General features: G+C 34.1%; 1 protein-coding gene across 1 annotated transcript in view; it reads left to right on the top strand.

Annotated features, from left to right (window-relative positions):
- The window catches only part of TBC1D19 (TBC1 domain family member 19), a 53,454-nt gene that overhangs the window by 16,818 nt on the left and 16,705 nt on the right, over positions 1-19,931 (top strand). The window contains exons 5-11 of the mRNA XM_005243217.3: positions 3,548-3,622; positions 4,577-4,640; positions 5,498-5,544; positions 7,542-7,652; positions 8,520-8,592; positions 9,387-9,425; positions 12,064-12,176. Coding sequence (XP_005243274.2) covers positions 3,548-3,622; positions 4,577-4,640; positions 5,498-5,544; positions 7,542-7,652; positions 8,520-8,592; positions 9,387-9,425; positions 12,064-12,176 — 522 coding nt within the window. The remainder of the gene's footprint in view (positions 1-3,547; positions 3,623-4,576; positions 4,641-5,497; positions 5,545-7,541; positions 7,653-8,519; positions 8,593-9,386; positions 9,426-12,063; positions 12,177-19,931) is intronic.

Below are 19,931 nucleotides of genomic sequence, written 5' to 3'. Positions count from 1 at the left end.
AATACTTATTTTTGCTTGATTGTCTTTAAAGTTTTGTTCCATTACTTTTAAATCTGTCACCAATGAAAAAATTGATAGGTTTATCTGAAATCTGTGCAGTCAGAAACATAACTCTGGGTAATCTTCTGTGATCCAGTATACCTTCCTGAAGGTAGGGCAGCTCTTAAAAGTAGAGTGGTGGAGTACATTCACAAAAATTAGAAATTTTATATATTACTACAGGAAATCTTAACAGGAATTCAGTGTGTTCTACTTGAGTAGCATCAGCTGGTTATCTAAAAATATAGGGACCCAAAAAGATAAATATGTCCCTGGTGGGCTGCACTTCAGACTTCCAGGAAGGCAGAAGACCATAATTGTCTGTATTTTAACCTGTATGTGCCTTGCTTTGTTAGATTTTTTTTACCTCCATGCTTCTAGCCAAGTCTGTGAAGATCTTACTGAAGTGGAGCTTTGCTAAAGCAAATCTTTACCTCCCAGTAATTACATTTTTGTATGTTCCTCTTTGCTTGTTTTCAGATCTTGCATTTTGAAGAAAGTCCATACATAAACAACAGACTTGATTGGAAAATTACCTTGAAGTATATTGTTGTATTTGCTATTGATATTTTGGTAGGTGTTTTGCCCAGCTAAGACCAGATTCCCCATGTTGTATATGCTATAGAGACACACAATCTAAAAAGCATTCTGACTGTATGTTGATAGTGACGAGCTAGAGCACTCCCCAAGTCCTATTTCAAATATGAGTAACTTTACAGTTTCAATAGGAGCATGGGTACTAGGAACTTTCTAAAGTGTAATACAGATGTTCCTATCTGTATTGTAGTTTCTCCTAGAAGAGGTAAATAATCCCTAAAGGACAAAAAAACAGGTAAATTACCAGTTTTCTTTCTTGAAACAGACTAGTGAATAGACTCTGAAAGTATTGAAATGACAATACAACGTATACTAATGCTGTGACTGCTGAAGATCCTTCAACAGTCAATTTACCTTTCCCAGTTTCTAAATCTCTTTGAGAAAATAGAGTGCTTGAATAGTTGATACAGAATAATGTTTTCTTTGGAAATTATTAAAGTCAAAATAAATTTGATAACATTTTCATTATTCCTGAAAGAATTTCTGTTTCTTGTTATAGAAGTTGGATTAAGGGATATTCAGGTCTCTTTTAGATCACGTATTGATTTGGTTTCTTGTGTCCTAAATTAAGTTATGCCTCTTATCAGAGGCCAAATTAAAAGTTTCTGAGCATTAGAATGACAGCAGTACCAACGTAGTTTCTGTATTTCTCTTCTTTTTAAAATTTACAGATGTTGATTAGGGGAAATGTACCAAATGAAATCTGTGTCCAGGCACCTTGAATTCTACCCACAGAGTAGGTCTGACTGGGTACACTCTGAAAGAATCACATTTCTGCCTAATCTTCTAGAAGAAATAATTTTAGGATTCATTATTCTGAAAAAACCTGTAACTAATCCTGGGTAGTATATGCAGTTGTGACGTATTTTTGTTTAGTTTATTTCTTGTCCGCTCAGGTTCATTTACTTGCAGTGAAGGTTTATAAATGACGTTGCTACAGGATAAGATAAATCTGATTTGTAATAGACATGTTTGAAGTTTTTCGCAAATAGCAGTACTGTCTTCCTCAGTTTCAACTATTTTACTGAAAGTTATCATTGTAACCACAGCAATCCCAGCAGCATGTTTTCTTAGTGTTAAATTTCTTCATGAAATTAGAGGAATTGTCTTGGAAAATGTATTGTTCCCATCAATGAAATGGCTTTGTGAACTCTGCCTCTGGCTTTTATTTCAGTTGAGGAAACTGCATTCTGTTTCTGCTCACTGCAGGTAACTGCACTGTCCTGGGAAGAGGGGAAGGGCGTCTTGCTTGCAGAGGCTGTGTAACCCTTATTTTTGTTTTGACTTGCTTGCTTTTATTTGAACATCTTTTACTGGGCAGAGTCTTGAAGGCTGAATTATGACACAGTTTTATGAGTATCCAGAAGTGATTTATTACTGACATGTTGCATCCCCAATGCAATGTGGGTTAATGTCTGGTCTGGCAGTTGTCAGTCATACCGAGTATTGACCTCCATTGCTCATTAGAACAAGCTGGTTCTTGGTCTTAGAAAGCTGCCACCTGCCTCCTCTGTGCTTCTTTTGTAGCTTTTATATCTTGGAGCATATTCATGCTCCCCCCACTTAATTTTGATGGGGTCGAGTGTACCCTGATGAAGTTTGCAGATCATACCAAACTGACTGGGGACGTGGACGCTTTGGAGGGGAGAGCCACCCTGCAGCCACCTGAATAGACTAGAAGAGCGGTCTAACAAGAACCATATGAAGTTCAACAAAGACAAATGTTACTATACAGAATATTATAAAAAATACTGTAATTTGGAAAACATTCCTTACAGTCTAAACTCAGATCTGTTTTGTTTATACAAGAGAAGGTGAAGGGATTGCTTGATTGTGAGAAGGAATTTCTGTTGAAAGATAGCTATTTTGTTTGATGGAAGAATTCATGAGAGGATCTTTTAAATGGAAGCTAAACCGAAACAATTATAGACAAGATAATTTTTCTTTTGACAGAACATTTGAACATCTGCTCTTCCCTTCATTTACATCCTGTCTAATAAACTGCAGCCCCTTTTAGGCAGAACTTTAAGTTTGAACATGTGGTTAGACAGTAACTAACTGTTGTAAAATTTGCAATTAATAAATAGAGCTAAATGACATTAAGAGGAGTCTTTCCATTCATTTGATTGAGGCCTGACTCATCATCCACAGAAAACTAAATTAAAAATAAGACCCACCAGTGCTGCTGTAATCACAGAAGCAAAATCCTAAGCCAATAGACAAGGAAGTAAATACCGGTTGGCATTAACTTCAGAGGAATTATCCATGGATTAGGGACCATATGGTGAGTTTGAAGTCTAATGCAATAGTTGGAAGAATCTGATTGCTCTTTAAGCTGTCCACTTGCTTCTGAGGTATTGCCTACTTCTCATTTTCTCTTTGATTAGACAACTATTTCATGAGCATTATTTTAGAAGAACTATTTTTTGGAGCATTGAAGAATACCAAATTGCTAAATTTTTAAACTTCTGAGAGCACCTAAGATACCTTTTGTGCAGAAAGACTTGCACTTTCTTCAGGTCACAAAGTGGAGAAGGCATTCTCTGTACACAGTTGATTGCCCTGCTTGTAATTGTCTGAAAAATGTTAAATGTTGATATATAAGGAAGCTTGATCATTAGGCATATGTCAAAAATCAGTAATTGTGAAATACATGCTTTTTGGAGATCTGAAATGTGAGAACTCATTTTTCTGTTTTTTTATTGTGATGTAAAAAGTGACATTTTTTTGTTTTATTGTTTCCATTTAAATAAGTTTGCAGATGTTCCCTTAACAGTTTTGCAGATGTCGGTCAGTGACTCTTGCTATCCTTTCTTATATATGACTTTAAAAAGCTGTTTGTTATTACATGATAAATGCTATTAGAAGAAAAAGAAAGTCCATAAAATTTAATTTTTTGTGTGTGTTTTAGGGAAGCTGGGAGAAGCGAATTCTAAAAAGTCTGAACAGCATGTGCACAGAACTCAGTATCCCACTAGCGCAGAAGGTAATGTATTACCAACTTTCTGTTGCCAAACTGACATTTTTTGGAAATTAAGCCTCATCTTGTGCACTTGTAATGTTCTTTTTACACATGGTTATCAAGAACTGCAAGGCTGGTATCCAAATAATTTTAATACAGAGTAGTTTTCAGGGACAGTGGCAATGTACGCACCAACTCAACTTAGGAGACGATGAAGTCTGTAGGTAGATCTTCCTCTTTACTGTTGCAGTAATTATCCTTTTGAGGGAGCAGCATGTTGGAAAGATAATTGCTATGTTCATTGCTCTTAATAGAGCATTTTTACGTACATACTCAGCTGTATAACTTCTAGGGGCATAGCCTGTACACAGCGCAGACATACTTTGTGTGCTGGAGAAAGCTATATTTAAATTGGTACTCAGAGATAGGTGCTGGTACATTGCTAATTTTGACTGTCATTCAATCTGCTCTGTTTTGTTTTTTATTAATTTAGAGGCTTTAATATTAAGAATCATGGAATTGGGGTAGAATATTAGAATGTTTTGTTCGTTATCTTTCTCCTGTTGTGTATCTATGACAGGTAGCAGAACCTCTGTAGTTCATCATCTGAGATAAAGGATGTAGCTGTGTTTGCTTTTCATGACTATGCCAGGGACAGAAATTTGATGACAAAGTCCAGCAGCTCTGTGGAAGGAGCAGAAAGTCTTCAGTAATATGAAACTGACTACTAAATAGCCTAAAACTCCTTAGTAAGCACATGAAACTATGTAATGGGCTCCCTTTTTCCTTGAACTGGAACTTGGACTTTCTACAGTAGAATATACCTTCAGCCTGGGGCTAATTTGTATAAAAAAAAAAATATTTGTTTTTCTAGTGCAATCTATTTTTTAAAGTGTTACATTGAGTTATGTATTTGAAATAGGCATGTTTTTACTCATTTTGTTAAAAAAAGAAGAGTTACCTTCTTATGCCTTCCAGAGGCCTTTAACTGAACAGAAAGAACTGCTTAATAAATGGAATGAAATGGGAACTGATGAGCCAGGTAAGGTCAACTAATTTATGTGCATAGAAAAATAGCATGTACATTTTATTTATCCATCAAAGATTAATGTAATCACTTCAACCTAAACGGATTTAAATCTTTTTTTCTCATTAGTAATGTGTCATTATGCATAAATAAATATTAATGTCATTGTTATTTTGTTTCAAGTTATTGTACTAACTTTGAATCATCACTGAGAGGTTATGGTATAATAATCCTCATTCCAGTGCTTCAGAGATTTATACCACTAGGGCACAGCTCCTCTTAGTGTAAGCTCAGGCTAATAGGAAGAAAATGTTCAGAACTATGGATACTTAAGCTTAGACATACTAGCAACAAAAGATAAAAATACATTTGCACAAAATAATCATCCTTTGGGACAGCAAGGCTAACTGCCTTGTTAGTTCATGTCCAAGTTCCTTAAAAGAAATGACTTTGCAAAGGTATCGTAGTACCACCTCTGTGATGGCAAATACTTTTCATGGATTGTTGTACCTATTTTTTATTTGACAGCAGTACATTTAATTCAGCAACCTATGCAGTTAAAAAAAGCCCCTCTTTTGAATATCATATCTCTCCCATGTCTAAGAATGGTTCAATCAAAAGATTTATGTGGTATAAGTAGAGCTTCCTGTGACTACTGTTCACTTACTTGGGATTTACAAAACTGAGGCACTAACAGTAGCATAATCTTGGAGAATATGTGGTGGTTGTAGCCATGATATCTGTGATAATATTATTTTAATCTTTGCTCTAATATGCTGTTGAAATTGCTAGATTGTGTAACAGGTATGGGAAAAATGCTTTGTTTTTTCACCTCTTGGTTTTAAGATAGAATCACTGAAATCTTATTTCAGATTTAAGTCTCTTCCGGCCTGTTTATGCACCTAAAGATTTTCTTGAGGTAAGCATTTATGAGACAATCACTCAGCCATTGACTTGTATCCATTATAGTCTCTTATGTGAATTGGGAAAAATAATTAAGTGTATTTCAAACAATTTGTCCTTTATAGCAAGTGAAATCCAGCATTTTTTTGAGTCCATGTTTTGGACAATAGACAAAATGCTATTGTCTCTTTCTTTTTAACTGCAGTTTTAAATTGTACTTGTGATAAACTTCTCCTTTAAATAACAGTTTGGAGCTAACTTTTTTCCTTGCAGAGCAATTTTCCAACTGATCTAGTAAATAACTTTGCATTTCAAATACATTAGGCTGATAACTTGCAATATGTGAAGCTGATAGACTGGTGGTAGATAGTAGACCTGTATGCAGTTGAAATTGTAGGTCGTCTATGAAGACTGTGAAAAATCAAACGTGAAACAGAACTGTGTGGAATTTGGATGCTTTTGTCTGTAATCAAACCAATAAAAAGAACGGTGACTGCTTAATCTTTTAAGTCAGAAATGACAGTATGACTCATCATTTTGCATGGTTCAAGCACAGAACATCTTAGTAAAACAGAACTTGCTTTACCATCTCTGCCTAGAATAGATGTGGACAATGGGCAGTCAACATTGTTGATGACAGTTAACTTAATGGTGACACAGTAGGAGATTTTGGATTAAAATGCAATTGAAAATAATATTTTAAAAAATCAGTATCTGTATATCTTGTGAGTTATACAGGAAACAAATCATCTAGAGCATGATGACAGTGTAGAATTACAGAGTTAACATGGCCTCCAAATTTACAGAATAAAATGTAGAAGTCTAATACTGAATTATCAGTTAGCATTAATGTTCTAATATTTCTAAGTGATTCGGTGCAAGTTTATTGGAATGTCTTTTGTAGCGGTAGAGGAGGTTTATAATATTTCTGATTTAAGTGTAAATTGTTTCATGGTTATGCATTTTGAGTGCATTTCTGAATCCAGCAATAAACTTTCTATCCATTTTACTACATTTCTAAAGAGTTCCTCTTGTTCAGTTACTGAAAATATTGAAAACTTGATTTATTCTGTTTTCCACCACTGGATTAACAGCCAAGTTGTGTATTTGATCTTGAATCTGTAAACAAATCCATCTTCATTTTAGCCTTACCCAGTGACCATCGTGGTCACTCTTTTTCTTTTGTACTGTTTTTTTTTCCCCAGAGTTTGCAGTTTCTTATATTAATCTTACAAGTCTGGCAGTGAGGTTATATGGTATTAGATTACTTACAAGACTGAGAATTGTAGAGTTAGGATGTTGTGGAAGAATTTCTTAAGAGCTGGAAACTCATCTTCAAAAGAATCCTTGCCAGCTCAACATTATAATATCAAAATCTGTGCCCATGGAATAACAGTATGCAAGTGACTGTTTTATTCCTTTTTAGATCATAGTTACTTATCTTGACATGATTCCTTGTCACTTTAATTTTATCCTTAGTTTAGGTTTTCAATTCTGTAATTAATTTTTATTCTTAAATGAAAAAAGATATTTTGGTGTATTGTTATTTAGTAAGAAATAATTTTGGTAGCAAATTATGTGACACTTTGAAAGCTACATAAGATTGCCAGAGTAAGAATGTGAATAAAATTTCTTTCAGAAATAAGTAATGCCGATGAATATCCTGGATATTGTAGCCATCAGAAATATACTCTTGGCGAGTAGCTTTGATGAGGAAGTGAATTTTAGTCAAGATATTACTATGTAGCCAGCACTTAAGCCCATATATTTAAAATTATTTCTGTGTTTTTATTCATAATTTGAGCTTTCTTTTCAAAGTAGAATATGGTTGCTTCCTTAAAAATGTGGCTACTTTTTTATACTGAAAATACTGAGATAAAATTTGATAATTTGGGCCTACATATATGATAGTTGCAGGAAATTGTTTTATGCTGAATGTACCGTTTGTAACACTGATGATGTTAAGAGGATTTCTGAATATATGCGAAGAATGACAGAGCTACCATTTTTAAGGTACTGATGAATCTTCGAAACCCAAATTATGAAAATGGAGAACAGCCTAGTTTCAGAAATCATCTGGGGCTAATTCAGGTTCCTCTAAAAGTTAAAGATATTCCAGAACTGGTAAGTATATTTATTCTTTCAAGAGGTTTCTGTAAGAACTATTCCACTTCGCTCATGAGTAAGATTCTAAACCGGAAGGGAGAATATTAGTGTCATGGTAGGGTTTTCCTTTTAAAAGTGAAAATCAGTCTAAATATGTAGTAAAAACACAGAGCATAAGCTTTGCATAAATTTATGAAAAGACATTTTTAATGAAAAATAAAACATAAACAGTAAATTATCTGCCAGTAGAAAGGTTTTCATTTTGTGCCACACAGGTTTAATTTGTGCCAAAAATATACTTCTGTACATGTTATACACTTACTATTTTTTTTGCTGTACAAGAAACTTTATGTAGTTTATCTCAATTCTGCAGTTTTATTTGATGCTGTACAAGGTCAGTAACCTGACAATCAGTTAGCTTCTGATTTTCTTCTCAAAGTAATTTTACATCCCTTTATTATCAAATTGTAAATTAAAGGAAATGCTTGGGTACTAGTATTATAATTGGAAAATATAATTGGAGAGCTTTTAATGCTTCACTGATGAGTCTCCTGAGAATTTTATGTTAGTAGGAAAACTTGCATCTGGAATTGGAAAAGAGCTGGGAATTAGAAAGCCTTAACCTGATCTTTCATTCACCACCTTACTACATCCAGGTGTAACTCATAGCTGACATGAAAACTGGGGCCTATAAATAAAACTAGAGTAAGAATTGATGTGAGTTCCTTCCCTTTAAAAACCGAAGCTTCTATTTCATATGTGTGTATTTAAAAGAATTATGTTTGGTTAAAGAAAATATTTGCCTTAAGACTGTCAGAAGAAGTATCTAGTGATTTAGAGAATTAAATGTTGTTAATTCTGTTTTATGGTTTTGTTTCTTTTCAGAAAGAAGACTTCAGTGAACTAGGCTTAAATATAGGACAGCTGGGTATTGATGATTCAGCTCAAGTGCCTCCTGGTTAGCTAATACTGTGCTTCAGTCATTTAAATAGAACACTAATGAGTAGAATACTTTGCAATTATCAAGCAATTTGTGTATTTTTTCTCCATAATTAATCATAAATATTTGTTCTGTAACTATGATTCTAGTGATTTTCTTAGCAACTTACAGCTAATAATAGAAAACATTGTAAATATGAAGAGACAGATTTGGAGAAGATTTAAAATTGTCACCTTAACGTGAAAAGATATTAATTTCGGTGTGTTTGAACGCTTCAGCATGTAAAGAACCAAATTGTCTGTCTCCAAAAACACAGAAAATTTCAATAAATTTTAAGCTAACAGGCTTATATACAAACATCTTTTAGATAACTGTCTTTAAGAAAAGATTACAGAAAATATCCATATATTGATGTACAGCAGCTTAAATAGTGCATAATTTCTGTTGGTTTTCCATGTATGCATCTATTCCTGTAGCAACAGGTTTTGAAATGGACTTTCCATATATAAATGGAAAACATTATAGTATCAAGTCATTTTCCTTTTTAAATGGAAACTTACCTAATTGAAAGTCTAGGTTCATGTAGTATAGTGCTGCTTTGGTATTTGTGTCACTCAGGCAAGAAAAAATTCTGTAGTATTATTTCTTCTTATTTTTTGAAAAAGAATATTGATGCTGATGCAGGGTAATTTTTAGTGACATTAGCAGTAAAAATCAGCTGAACGTAATGGTATGTAATAAAAATATAAAATGCATTACTTGCTGGAGTATCTTTTTTTTCACTTATTTTTTACCATTTTTGTATTTTCTAGAGTTCTTTGAAAATGAACATGTACGTGTTGGACAGAAAGGTATGGATCTGATTTCATCTTTAATAAACTGTGAATAGTTAGGAATGAATTCAGTAAATTTCCATCTAAATTATAGCATTTTAAAAATTTAGACATGTAGTCAACCGGCTCGTAAGAACCAATGAGAATTCAATGTGACTAAACCTAATTGTAAACAATTGTTCAAAGCGTGTAAAATGTTTTACCGTGTGTTAAGAGGTGAGCTAGCTTTGTGGATTTGCCACCTAGCACCCATCTCTGTGCAGACATGTGATAAGTGATATCTCAGCTTTGTGTGAGATTGGCTCTTTGCATACTGGATGACGAACTCCATTTGTATGACAACAGATAGACTAACACAGACAGAGACCGTTGTAATGTAGACAGGGACAGAAAAGCAAGCATTTACAGTGTACCAATAGCTATCAGAGAAGCAGCTCCACAGATACTTAATTAAAATTAAATAGGAAGCATAGAGACATAACTTTTTGGTGATAACTTACACCACTACTGAATTTCATTTTAAAATCAAAAGACTCTGGACTTCCTTCTCTGCACACAAAGTTCTCATTAGTGTAATGGGATTTACGCCTGTGCATCAGAATGGTCTTTTTAATGGTTATTTGTGATTGCAGAATTTGCTAAATATTGCAATAATTAGCCACTATGGAAAATTTACTCCTTTGTCTGTGTATAATGCTTTTATTAAAGAAGCTCTGGGTTGTTTTTTGTTGGTTTTTTTTTTTTTTGTAGGGTAAGAAATAACCTACAAAGGAAAGGGAAAGATAAAAGAAAGAAGAATTTATTAGCTTGAGTTTGCTTATAGAAGAAACATACAAGGAATGTTTGAAGTCCATCAGTATCTGCTTCTCACTGTCTCTTGTGATTCCTGCTAAACATTGTCACCATCAAAGAAAAAAAATAGAGTGGATACCATCCCAGAAGTCTTCCATCCCATTTTTTTGTTGCAGTAACAAAACAGCAACCTTTCTTTCTTAATTCTCCTTTTGCGGTCCTCTTTCTACCCCTCATTATCTGTTTTCTGATCTGAGAGGAATTCCTTAGGGTACTGTCCATCTCTGTTCTTCAAATAAATTCCCCATCCATACTTCCTGAGCCAGTCATTCAACTCCACAATGTAATTCTTACTCTTCATCTCTGGTCTGTGTAGAGCAGCTTCTATTACAGTGATTGTCTTAGCTTCTCCTATATGCAAAATCACAAAATTCTGCAAAAATGTAGTTTAAGAGTCTTGAGCATAAACTGTTCATTCAGTGGGAATTCTACTGCATGCTCTGTTGAGTGTTGGTTATGACTTTGGTTGCCACTGATATATTAATTTTGCTTTTATACTAGTGGTATTGCCAAGTCTGAGGAATTTTCTTTGCTGTATTTAGTAAAACCCATCTTGTATATAGCAAAACTACTTTTTAGTATTTTGTGTCTCAGTAAGAAAAAATAAAGTAAGTGCTCATGGACACTGAGATAAATCATGGTCTTTTCTAAAATTTTGTGGGGAATGTAGGAATTTATTTTTTTTTGCCGCCTTTTGTTTAGGAAGAAAGGATCACATAATCTATGTTAGAGCTCTGCAGGTTAAACAGAAAATTGACAGACTGGTCTATTCAGTGTTTAAGGAGAGAGGAGTCAATTAAATAGACATGTAATTCCGTTCTCATCCTTCTAAGTCATGTCAGGGCAGGTATTGTGAATAGCGAATTTAGTGAAATTTAGAAAAGCAAGCTGTTTCTGAGAGACTTCAGAAAAATCAGAGGGTACAGATTTGGAAACTTCTGAGTACCAGTACAATACCTATCTAATGTCTAGATGATCTCACAGAAATATTGTCCCCACTATTTCTCTGTTGTGAAAGACATTTCAGGTATGAGGAAACAGTTAACCACATAACCTCAATGGGAAACAACACTTCTACCAGATTACGATAGCTAAAGATGCACATCTTTCAAGTTTATAGTTTCAAGTAAGGAATGAGATAATCTGCTGTAAGGTATGTATGGTACTGTATTCAGGATGAGGCCCTTGTGACAGAGTAGCCTAAAGCTTAACAACAATGACCCATCTAAACAAACCTGTCAACAGTAGAATATTTGTTTTATGTCTGTCTGAAGGAAAACCAAAATCTTCTGAGAAGTCTGTATCTTTCAGAGTACATATACCAATAATGAGAGAACGTGACAGTACACTGAAATGGAAAATTCTTGCCCCAAGATTATCTGTGAAGGTATCTGTATAGTTAACATAAAAATAGGGGAGACAAAAAACCAAAGTGAGTGGCAATCTCCTATTTGAAGTGAGATACCACTTACAGTGAAACAGGAGTATTTTGTGGCTATATATGGCTGGCATTCTGTTTGATGCCAGCCTATTAGCTGCATCTAGCCATGATACAGCCATAGATACATACTAAGTGCTGGTTTATGACAGAAGGTAGTACAGCCCTGGTTATTAATACCAATTGCCTTGTTTCCCAGGGAACTATTCCAAAATTGCATAGTGGAAACCAGACCTTTTGGATGTTTTCTTATTAGCTGATTTTTACAGCATGGTAAACCGGTTAGTTAAGTTAAAAATCAAAGTGTTTGATAAACTTTGGAAGTCTTAAACTACATCAATTCATTACGTGCTTTGTTTCTTACAGTTTTAGCAGAACAAGATAGTGCTGCAGCTCAACAATATGTTCGTCAGGGATGTCCAACAGCACTCCGACCTGAACTGTGGGCCCTCATTCTCAATATCTCTAATCAGCCAGAGGTAAGGAGCAAAGTGAGAGTAAAATACGAAGACTAGGTGAAAACACAAAAGTGCAAGCACATATCTTCTAGTGATCTTTTTCCAAAATAGAAATGCTCTACTGAGTTGTCACAGAAACTGGTAAATATTTTATGAGAACTATACACACACCTGGAAAAACTCCATGCTGTGTTGAAGCCTTTTAGGCTGTTCCCTATTTTTTTAACAGATATATGAACAAAATACTGTAGAATATTCAGTTGAGGTTTTCCAATATGGTGCTGAGTTTTTCAGAGGGGGAGAAGAAAAAAGTCCTGGAAAGATGACTGAACCTCTCTTATTTTTGCTAAGTTTTACAAAAAGATGTGCTATACCTTTTCCTGTCTACTTGAACTTGTCATCATATGCACGTACAAATCTTGTAAATTACTTTATATGTTATTGCATATGCTCTACATATGTACAATCAAAAAAACATAAAGAGGAACTAGTAAGATGTGGATTGTTTTCATACTCCCTTGTACAGCAGCAGTTTTTCATAGTACCTTGTATTTAATGCAGGTCCTCAACAGTGAAATCTTTTGCAGTATCCAAAGCCATGCTATAGTCAATATATCTAATATACATTTAAAAGTTAAATTCTTATTTAAATCTTTGCAGGAATGTGAATACTTTGATGCAAGGCTTTTATTGCAATAAAAAAATAACATGTATCCATGTAAATGTGCTCATAATTGTGAGACTTATATAGTATCTGGTGTCCTTTGAGGATGAAGCCATTTTCTTGTGATATTGGGGCATTTATTGGTAACTACAGAGTACAATCATGCCCTTAAAAAGAAGTGTAAATCTTGTTCATTTGACATCTTACGTAAGGAGTTGAAGTTATTTGGTCTGGTATTAGAATTACTTATTTTATTCCTTTTTGAAAAAATAAAATATTTTTGTTTTCTAGTTAAATAGAAGATTGAATTTTCTATAGAAGAAAAAGCTGTTGATAATGAAATGTTATACATCTTAATACGCTCAACACTATATTTAAGTTATTTTAAATTATTGGAACAGCTTGAATTTTAGAAGTCTCTATGAAAGCAGGAATATAGGTGTGAAATTAATGTTGTTGGTTAAATTGCATCTGTTTCTATTCTGTTAAATGCTGCATGCTCTAAAAATATTTTTATCTTCATGTGGAAAATGAAATTGAATAAAAGAGCCAGGTATTCTGTTTTGATTACCAAAAGATAATAATCAGAAAAATGATAAAATATTTCAATTTAAGTTCACGTAAGGCGTGAGTTGTTACAGAAATAGATTTATTAAAATCTGTTTCCTCAAATTCATATGGACAATTTTCAACAATTACCTTTATTAAAGAGGAACAGCTATGTCTGTCTATTGATATATTTGTCAGCCACACTGTTTGGTCCTTTGAAAGTTAACTCGAGTTTATAGTTGGTTTTAATATGCGTTTATACTATGCATGAAGTGTGAGTATTTTAGACATTCTCAAAAGGTTAGCCTTTGCTGTGAGGTTATTAAATCAATTTACTGTTAAGTAAACCAGAGAACAGTGCGTTAGCTGTTTGATCACAAGTGCTCATGTATGTGCCTTTGCTGTGTAGTAAATGGTAATTCAGCTCCAACTTATTGCAAGGATGCATGTGAACATTTATGTCAGGGCAGCTAAAATGTTTTCATTAACATAATATTTTACCTTGAGATGACTTTCTATGCACTTAGCAAATGATACTCATCAACTATAGATGAAGAAGAAAAATAAACTATACAGGTACAGTATTCTGAGATTCAGTGCAATAGATGTTCTCATTTAGGAGACATTCTACAGGGTCCAGAGCCTTGAGACTGAACTGAGTAGACTGTGTGCAGGTAGTTATTGGTGAGACAGTATTTTGTGATGATGCTGAAAGAACTCTAGGGAGATGAGGATAAGTGACTGGAAAACGGTAATGATAACATCAAGAAAAAGGTGGTAAGTAAGGATGGATGAAGTGATGCAGACTGTGGATTTGTCGCTACTTTGAGAGTGTTGAAGGAAAGGATTGGAAAATAGTAAAATACAAAATCCACCCTGCCCACAAAGAACAGAAATTACCGAGTCTGTGGACAAGATATACTATCTTGGAGAAAATCGTCTAAGCTGGTGATGTAAGAGCATATGAAAGTTTTTCTATCATGCTAAACGCAAACTGTGTCTTCTAATGTAACAGATGTGGGAGCCTTTTATCTTATTTTCCAAGACTATTTTTGCATAGCATAGTATAGTATTTGTTATCCTGGTCTCTAAGTTGCAGTTATTTTATGGACTTTGGGTACTAAAAATACAAATGCACTAAAAGGATAGGCTTTCTGGCTGAGACCTGGCAGACTGCCCATAGATCAGGTAGGTTTGATCAGGTAGCATGTGGTTTACTATAGCTATGTTACAAGGTGAATGTTCATAGTTCATTTTAAGCATTGCATTTACTAGCATATCACTAAAGTAAGGCTGTCACTATTACCAGAATGTTAACACTATGATGTTCTTCTTGCATATACTGAATGCACTGCTTTATTTTTTGTAAAGTATAGTAAATCAGTTTTCATATACATGTAGCTGCTTTATGATCTGCTTTATTTCATATAGATTTTATTGATTTATCTAACACTTCTTTTTTCTACCTCCCGTGTACTGTTTCTCTGCTGGAATTGAATTGTGTGTTTGCAGAGATTTCTTGCTGTAATATTTCTGATTTGCTGTTTAGGCTGTATTACGTTTATAGCTGTATGAATCTTTAACTCATAAGAACCGTGCATTTTCTTTCGTTAATGGAAAACATTAGGAGGGTTTGGTATGGGCAGCATTGTGTGTGTTAGCATCCAGTATTGTTGTTTGGAAATTTTTATTCAGTAAAGCTCAGCCTCTGTATAAAGCTAATATAAAGCCAAGCAATGGATGATTCTAGCATCGTAATCATAAGAATTATAAACTATAAGCTGTATATGCCAGATTATTTAGAAATGCATAAACACATTGCCTGGCAATGAATTGTTGATTAGTTTTCTTTTGTAATGGTACATTTTCGAGGAACTGTGTTAAAAGAGCATTTTTAAGGTTGTAAAGTCAAACATTTAAAAGCTGAAAAGTGTCACATTTAATATTGTCTGTGCAAGCAGCCTAATTTGCTGTATATATATATTTTTTATTGTATGATCTTGAATCACATAATCACATTTTTTTTCCTCTGGGATGTCTGCCTTATTGATTGCACAAAATGGATGGTACATGCTTACTGAGAATCTGTTAAAATTTCTTTTTCCTTTGTTGGTGTGTTATCCTATTGTTTATTCACTGCATGCTATTCAAGCAGTGCTTAGAAACCGAAATTATTCATTGTCTCTTAGGGGTTTTTTCTCTCTAATTTTTTTGAGCTAGTGGGTTGAAAATAAATCTTAATTCTGCAAATTCCAGCATGCAGAAATTAGTAATGCTTTGCTTTACCACAGCTTTTACTGAATGCAATTTCCTAGGTTTAAAAACTTAATAAATAGGCAAGGTGGTAAGTTTGTAGTGGAGCATTATGTAACTCTGCCTTATCAGAAGGGTTTTTTAGACTAGGATCAGTAGCGTAAGGTACTCACTATACCATTCAGATAGCAGAGAAGCCCATAGCAGTAATGGACTGTCATCAATTTTGACTGGAGAAGGATGTACTTTACAAATAGATTTCACAGGTGTCTGATGAAAGGAGAATAAGCTTTGGATTGTCTTGAAGGATTGCCAGGAGGGACTTTCTTTCACTGTTTTGTCCATTGCCTCTTTATGTAATCAGATTAGTTTTTTGGTTTGTACTTGTTCCTGGTACTTCTGTTCCAAAATCTTCAGGTCACCTAATTAATGCTGGTTGCCATTCCTTAGGCTTCATCCAATTCCCACAAACCTTAGTGTCTCCTTTCTAGACTCTCCAATGTCAGTCTGTCTCCATCTTCCTAGTTCTATGCTTCACCCACCCGCTTCTTGCATTAAATTTGAGAGGCAAGTATAGATAGGCAGTGACGAGGGTAACCTAAAAATGAATCATGAGCTGCTTGTAGTTCAGTGGTGGGAGTGTAGCTCCAGTGCCAGGGATTTCATGGCAGACCACAGGTGGACTGTGCCCACACACAGGCTGCTGAGTAATCCAAACCTTAATTTCAAAAAAAGTGAATCACCAGATTCTGCTTTAACTAGCTTTTCTGGGTGCTGCTGAAAGATACTGTTCTCTCTTGCCTGTGAGCTACTTTTAGAGCTCCCTTTTCCTTATGCTCTCAGGTGGATACAGTATGAGGTTTTTGGGTGGAAATTTTGGTATGTGGCTTTGTAAGGTCAAGAGGGCTGGGGACTGTAATCCTGAAATGTACTTATATTTCAGCCTGGAAAGATGAGTATGTTTGGAGGTACAGTATAAATAAAATATGTATAATTTTGAGAAAAGCTACAGTCTATATAAAAATGCAACACACTTTTTAAAAGGAAGACGTTTAGAAATCAAGGTTATGTTAAGATTTGGCAGACACAGAAGAAAGGCCGAACTGGATGAAAATGGTAAGATTTTGGGTTGAATAATTGAAGACATTTTAGATTAAGAAATGTACTGTGTTCTTGGACAGTCCTGAAACTTGGTAGTAGTCAGTTGTCTCATCTGGGGGAAGAAACATCCAATAAAATAGTAAAATGAGACTCGAATCTTTTTTGAAGCCTGAATGAAGCTCTTAAAAGTATTCCTCACTGTGTGAGAAAAACTGATCACTAAGCAGAAGTCATGTGGCTTGAAAGTAAATATATGACCAATCTTGTTCATGATTGAGATATTAGGAATAAATTTATTAATACAACATGAATCACAAGCCTCATCTTACCAAGAGGCATGGGCAAGATCCTCTTGTAGTCAAGTTGCAGCTGAAAAACTGGCATGATTCCAAGCCCAGACATCATTTTGCATCACAAGAATTGCAACTTAACAGAAAACGAATAACAAGTAATGAGTTAAAGCCTTTACTTGTAGAATGGTTATGATTGTTCTTGCTTTGCAAGTCCCTTTTTAATGACTTTTTTCCCCAAACTTTTTCTCAGGAGCTCTAGTTCAGATGGACAGCTTGTCTTTCCAGTCTTTTTACTGAATTATTGTGCTGTTAAAATATTCAAGAATTGTTTTAGTCTGCTAATATTTGCAATGTAAATTTTCTATTCACTTTTTAATGGTGAGTTTTGAGTTGTGTTTGAAATTTTAGTTCATGCTGAAATTCTAACAGCAACAGCAAACAGTGTTTGATTTTCTGAGTAATGTTGACCTAGTGAGTTTTTGTAAGAGAAAAGGAGAAACTATTCTTTCTGGAAAAAAGATAAGTTGATGAACTGTTGACCCTATAATTTAAAATCAGATTGAAGAAAGTATTCAACTGAATTATAAACTTCTATTCAGTTTCTGTGATGTGCTGAAGAATCTTAGCCCAGTTGTTCTCTCTTTTTAAGACAGTGCCCTAGACATCAGGTTGCTTATTCTTACCACCTTTTTGATTGCTTGAAACATTTACCCCAATTGAAACAAATTAAGGAGGAAAATTAGGAAGGAAATATATTTCAGAATCTGTATGTCCTATTGGTTATGGCTTAGTAATTCAAATCTGTGTTCTAACGCAGACAGTACTTGCCCCATATTACAATATGTAGGTTGTTTTCTAAAATTAGTACACAAGTCTGAAGGGTACACTTTATCTTTGCTAAAACAAAAAAAATGTTACAAAATGGTTTAAATACATGTATTGATCTGGATTAACAAATAGCAAATCCTCTGTTCTGGTTAAACCTATTTATTCTAAATTGCAGCAGTTTTCTGTTTTTCTTCTGTGGAGGCTGCTGTTCACTGGCTATTGGCGTAAACTGTAATTTATACGTAATTGCCATTAACATGATTCTTTAAATTTCAATTAATGATACAGTTGAATTAAGGCATGGGAAGCTGATAAACATTTTAAGAAATTAATGACATAATCATAGTTCAGTGTGATGCCATAAACAAAACTCAACTGAAACTAGCACTCTAAACTCATTATGTCAGTTCAGTAGAGCATCATTTATGAATATTTTTTCTTGTACAGTAATCTGTTCTTCATACATTCAGTAAAGTTTTTTCTTGCATACCAAATCACTAAGTCTATTTTAAGTGTGAATATATCATCAGCAATTAAACTTAATACTGATTTATTCTGACTGTCAAGATGAATGGACCATGTACTTAAGTGATTAATTTTTAGCTGTGGTTTTACAATAGTTTTAATAATAATAGGAAAATCTATGGACTCTTGTAAGCAAATGTATAACATAATTGAATGGCCTTCTATTAGAGGAAGGAGAATGTTAACACAAAACACTGGGCTAATGATAATATTAGCTTGTGGCTTAGAGCCACTGTGTGACCTTAGGTGAAAGTATTTTAATAAGAAAACTTGTTTCTGCGTGTAAAGCGTGGTCCATATGTGCATAACAAAAGGTCACTCTTTTCCTTTATACCTCTTTAATCTCCTTCTTCCAGATAGCCTTTATCAATTGTTCAAAGCAGTTCTAGAGAACTAAAAGCTGGGAAATGATAACAGGAATGCATGAGATTCTAATAATCTCTTTCTCAAGTTACAATAGATTAGTAGTTGTGTTACCTAGTACCCCTGTAGCCATGAGTTTCATTGTACTGTTTCTTAGGCAGGAGCACTTGCATGTACAGCAGAAACAGTTAGTTAATCATGCGGTCTGCTTAGCATGAAAAAGCAGCTTTTGTGTTTTTTTTTCTTATTGGCTCTTTCTATTCTAGTATGTATAATCATTTGAGATGGAAAAAAATACTTCAGACATTGCTCATTTGGCAATGTTACGCTTAATTAGACTACAGTATTGATGCTTTAACATTGTGACTTGAATATTAGAGTAGTTCTCTGTATCTTTTAAGAACAAATTGCTATATTCATACTGCAAATAGCTTACATTTATTAAATATTTATGTCTGATCTTCCTAAAGAAATAGTGTAGTATTTTTACCTCCCCTTTTTATTTCTCAGAAAGAAAAACGTAAATATTTTCCCTGTGGTAGTTATCAGTACCTAATAAATACATCTTTTGTCCTCATTTCAGCTTAATAGTTTAAGAATGTATTCATTCTAATAATTTCTAGGTGTGTACTATTCACCACTTCTCTGTTTTGGATTCATACAAAGAACAGTTACAATGTTCTCTAGCCTTTTCTTCATTCTTTCTCCATTCTCTCACTCTCAAAATACCATTTTACTTCCCATTTGATCTTTACATCCTTACTCCAGAGATAACCTTTTTGCAAAGAAATCAGCAGTAAATACTATGTAAATCTTGGAATGTGCAAGTATTTGTGTGGTGTCCATAGAGACACATTGAGATCGAAAGTTTTGTCAAGTGGGAAAGGAGCTTTGGGACTGCTGGTTTAGTTTATGAATTATTCCAAATCCATCTGAAACTGTTATTCAATCTGAAACCATTATTCATTTGTAGGCATAATGGCAGAGAGGTATTTAGGGGTTTAGGAGTTACATGATGATAGTGTGACATTTAATTCTTTTTTTTTTTTTTTTCCTTTGCAAGCCCTTTCTAAAAAGAAAGTGATAGAATAAGCAAAAGCAGAGAAGTGTTTGTTCTGATTCTTCCATGTTGTTTCACCCTTGTGTATGTTCTGTAGACATGCAGGAAACCAATGATGGGAACAATAAATTTTCCAAGAC

Source organism: Falco peregrinus, chromosome 2 (assembly GCF_023634155.1).
Source record: "Falco peregrinus isolate bFalPer1 chromosome 2, bFalPer1.pri, whole genome shotgun sequence".
In the NCBI taxonomy this organism is placed as follows: Eukaryota; Metazoa; Chordata; class Aves; order Falconiformes; family Falconidae; genus Falco; species Falco peregrinus.
This window is presented reverse-complemented; position numbering and strand designations above follow the sequence as displayed.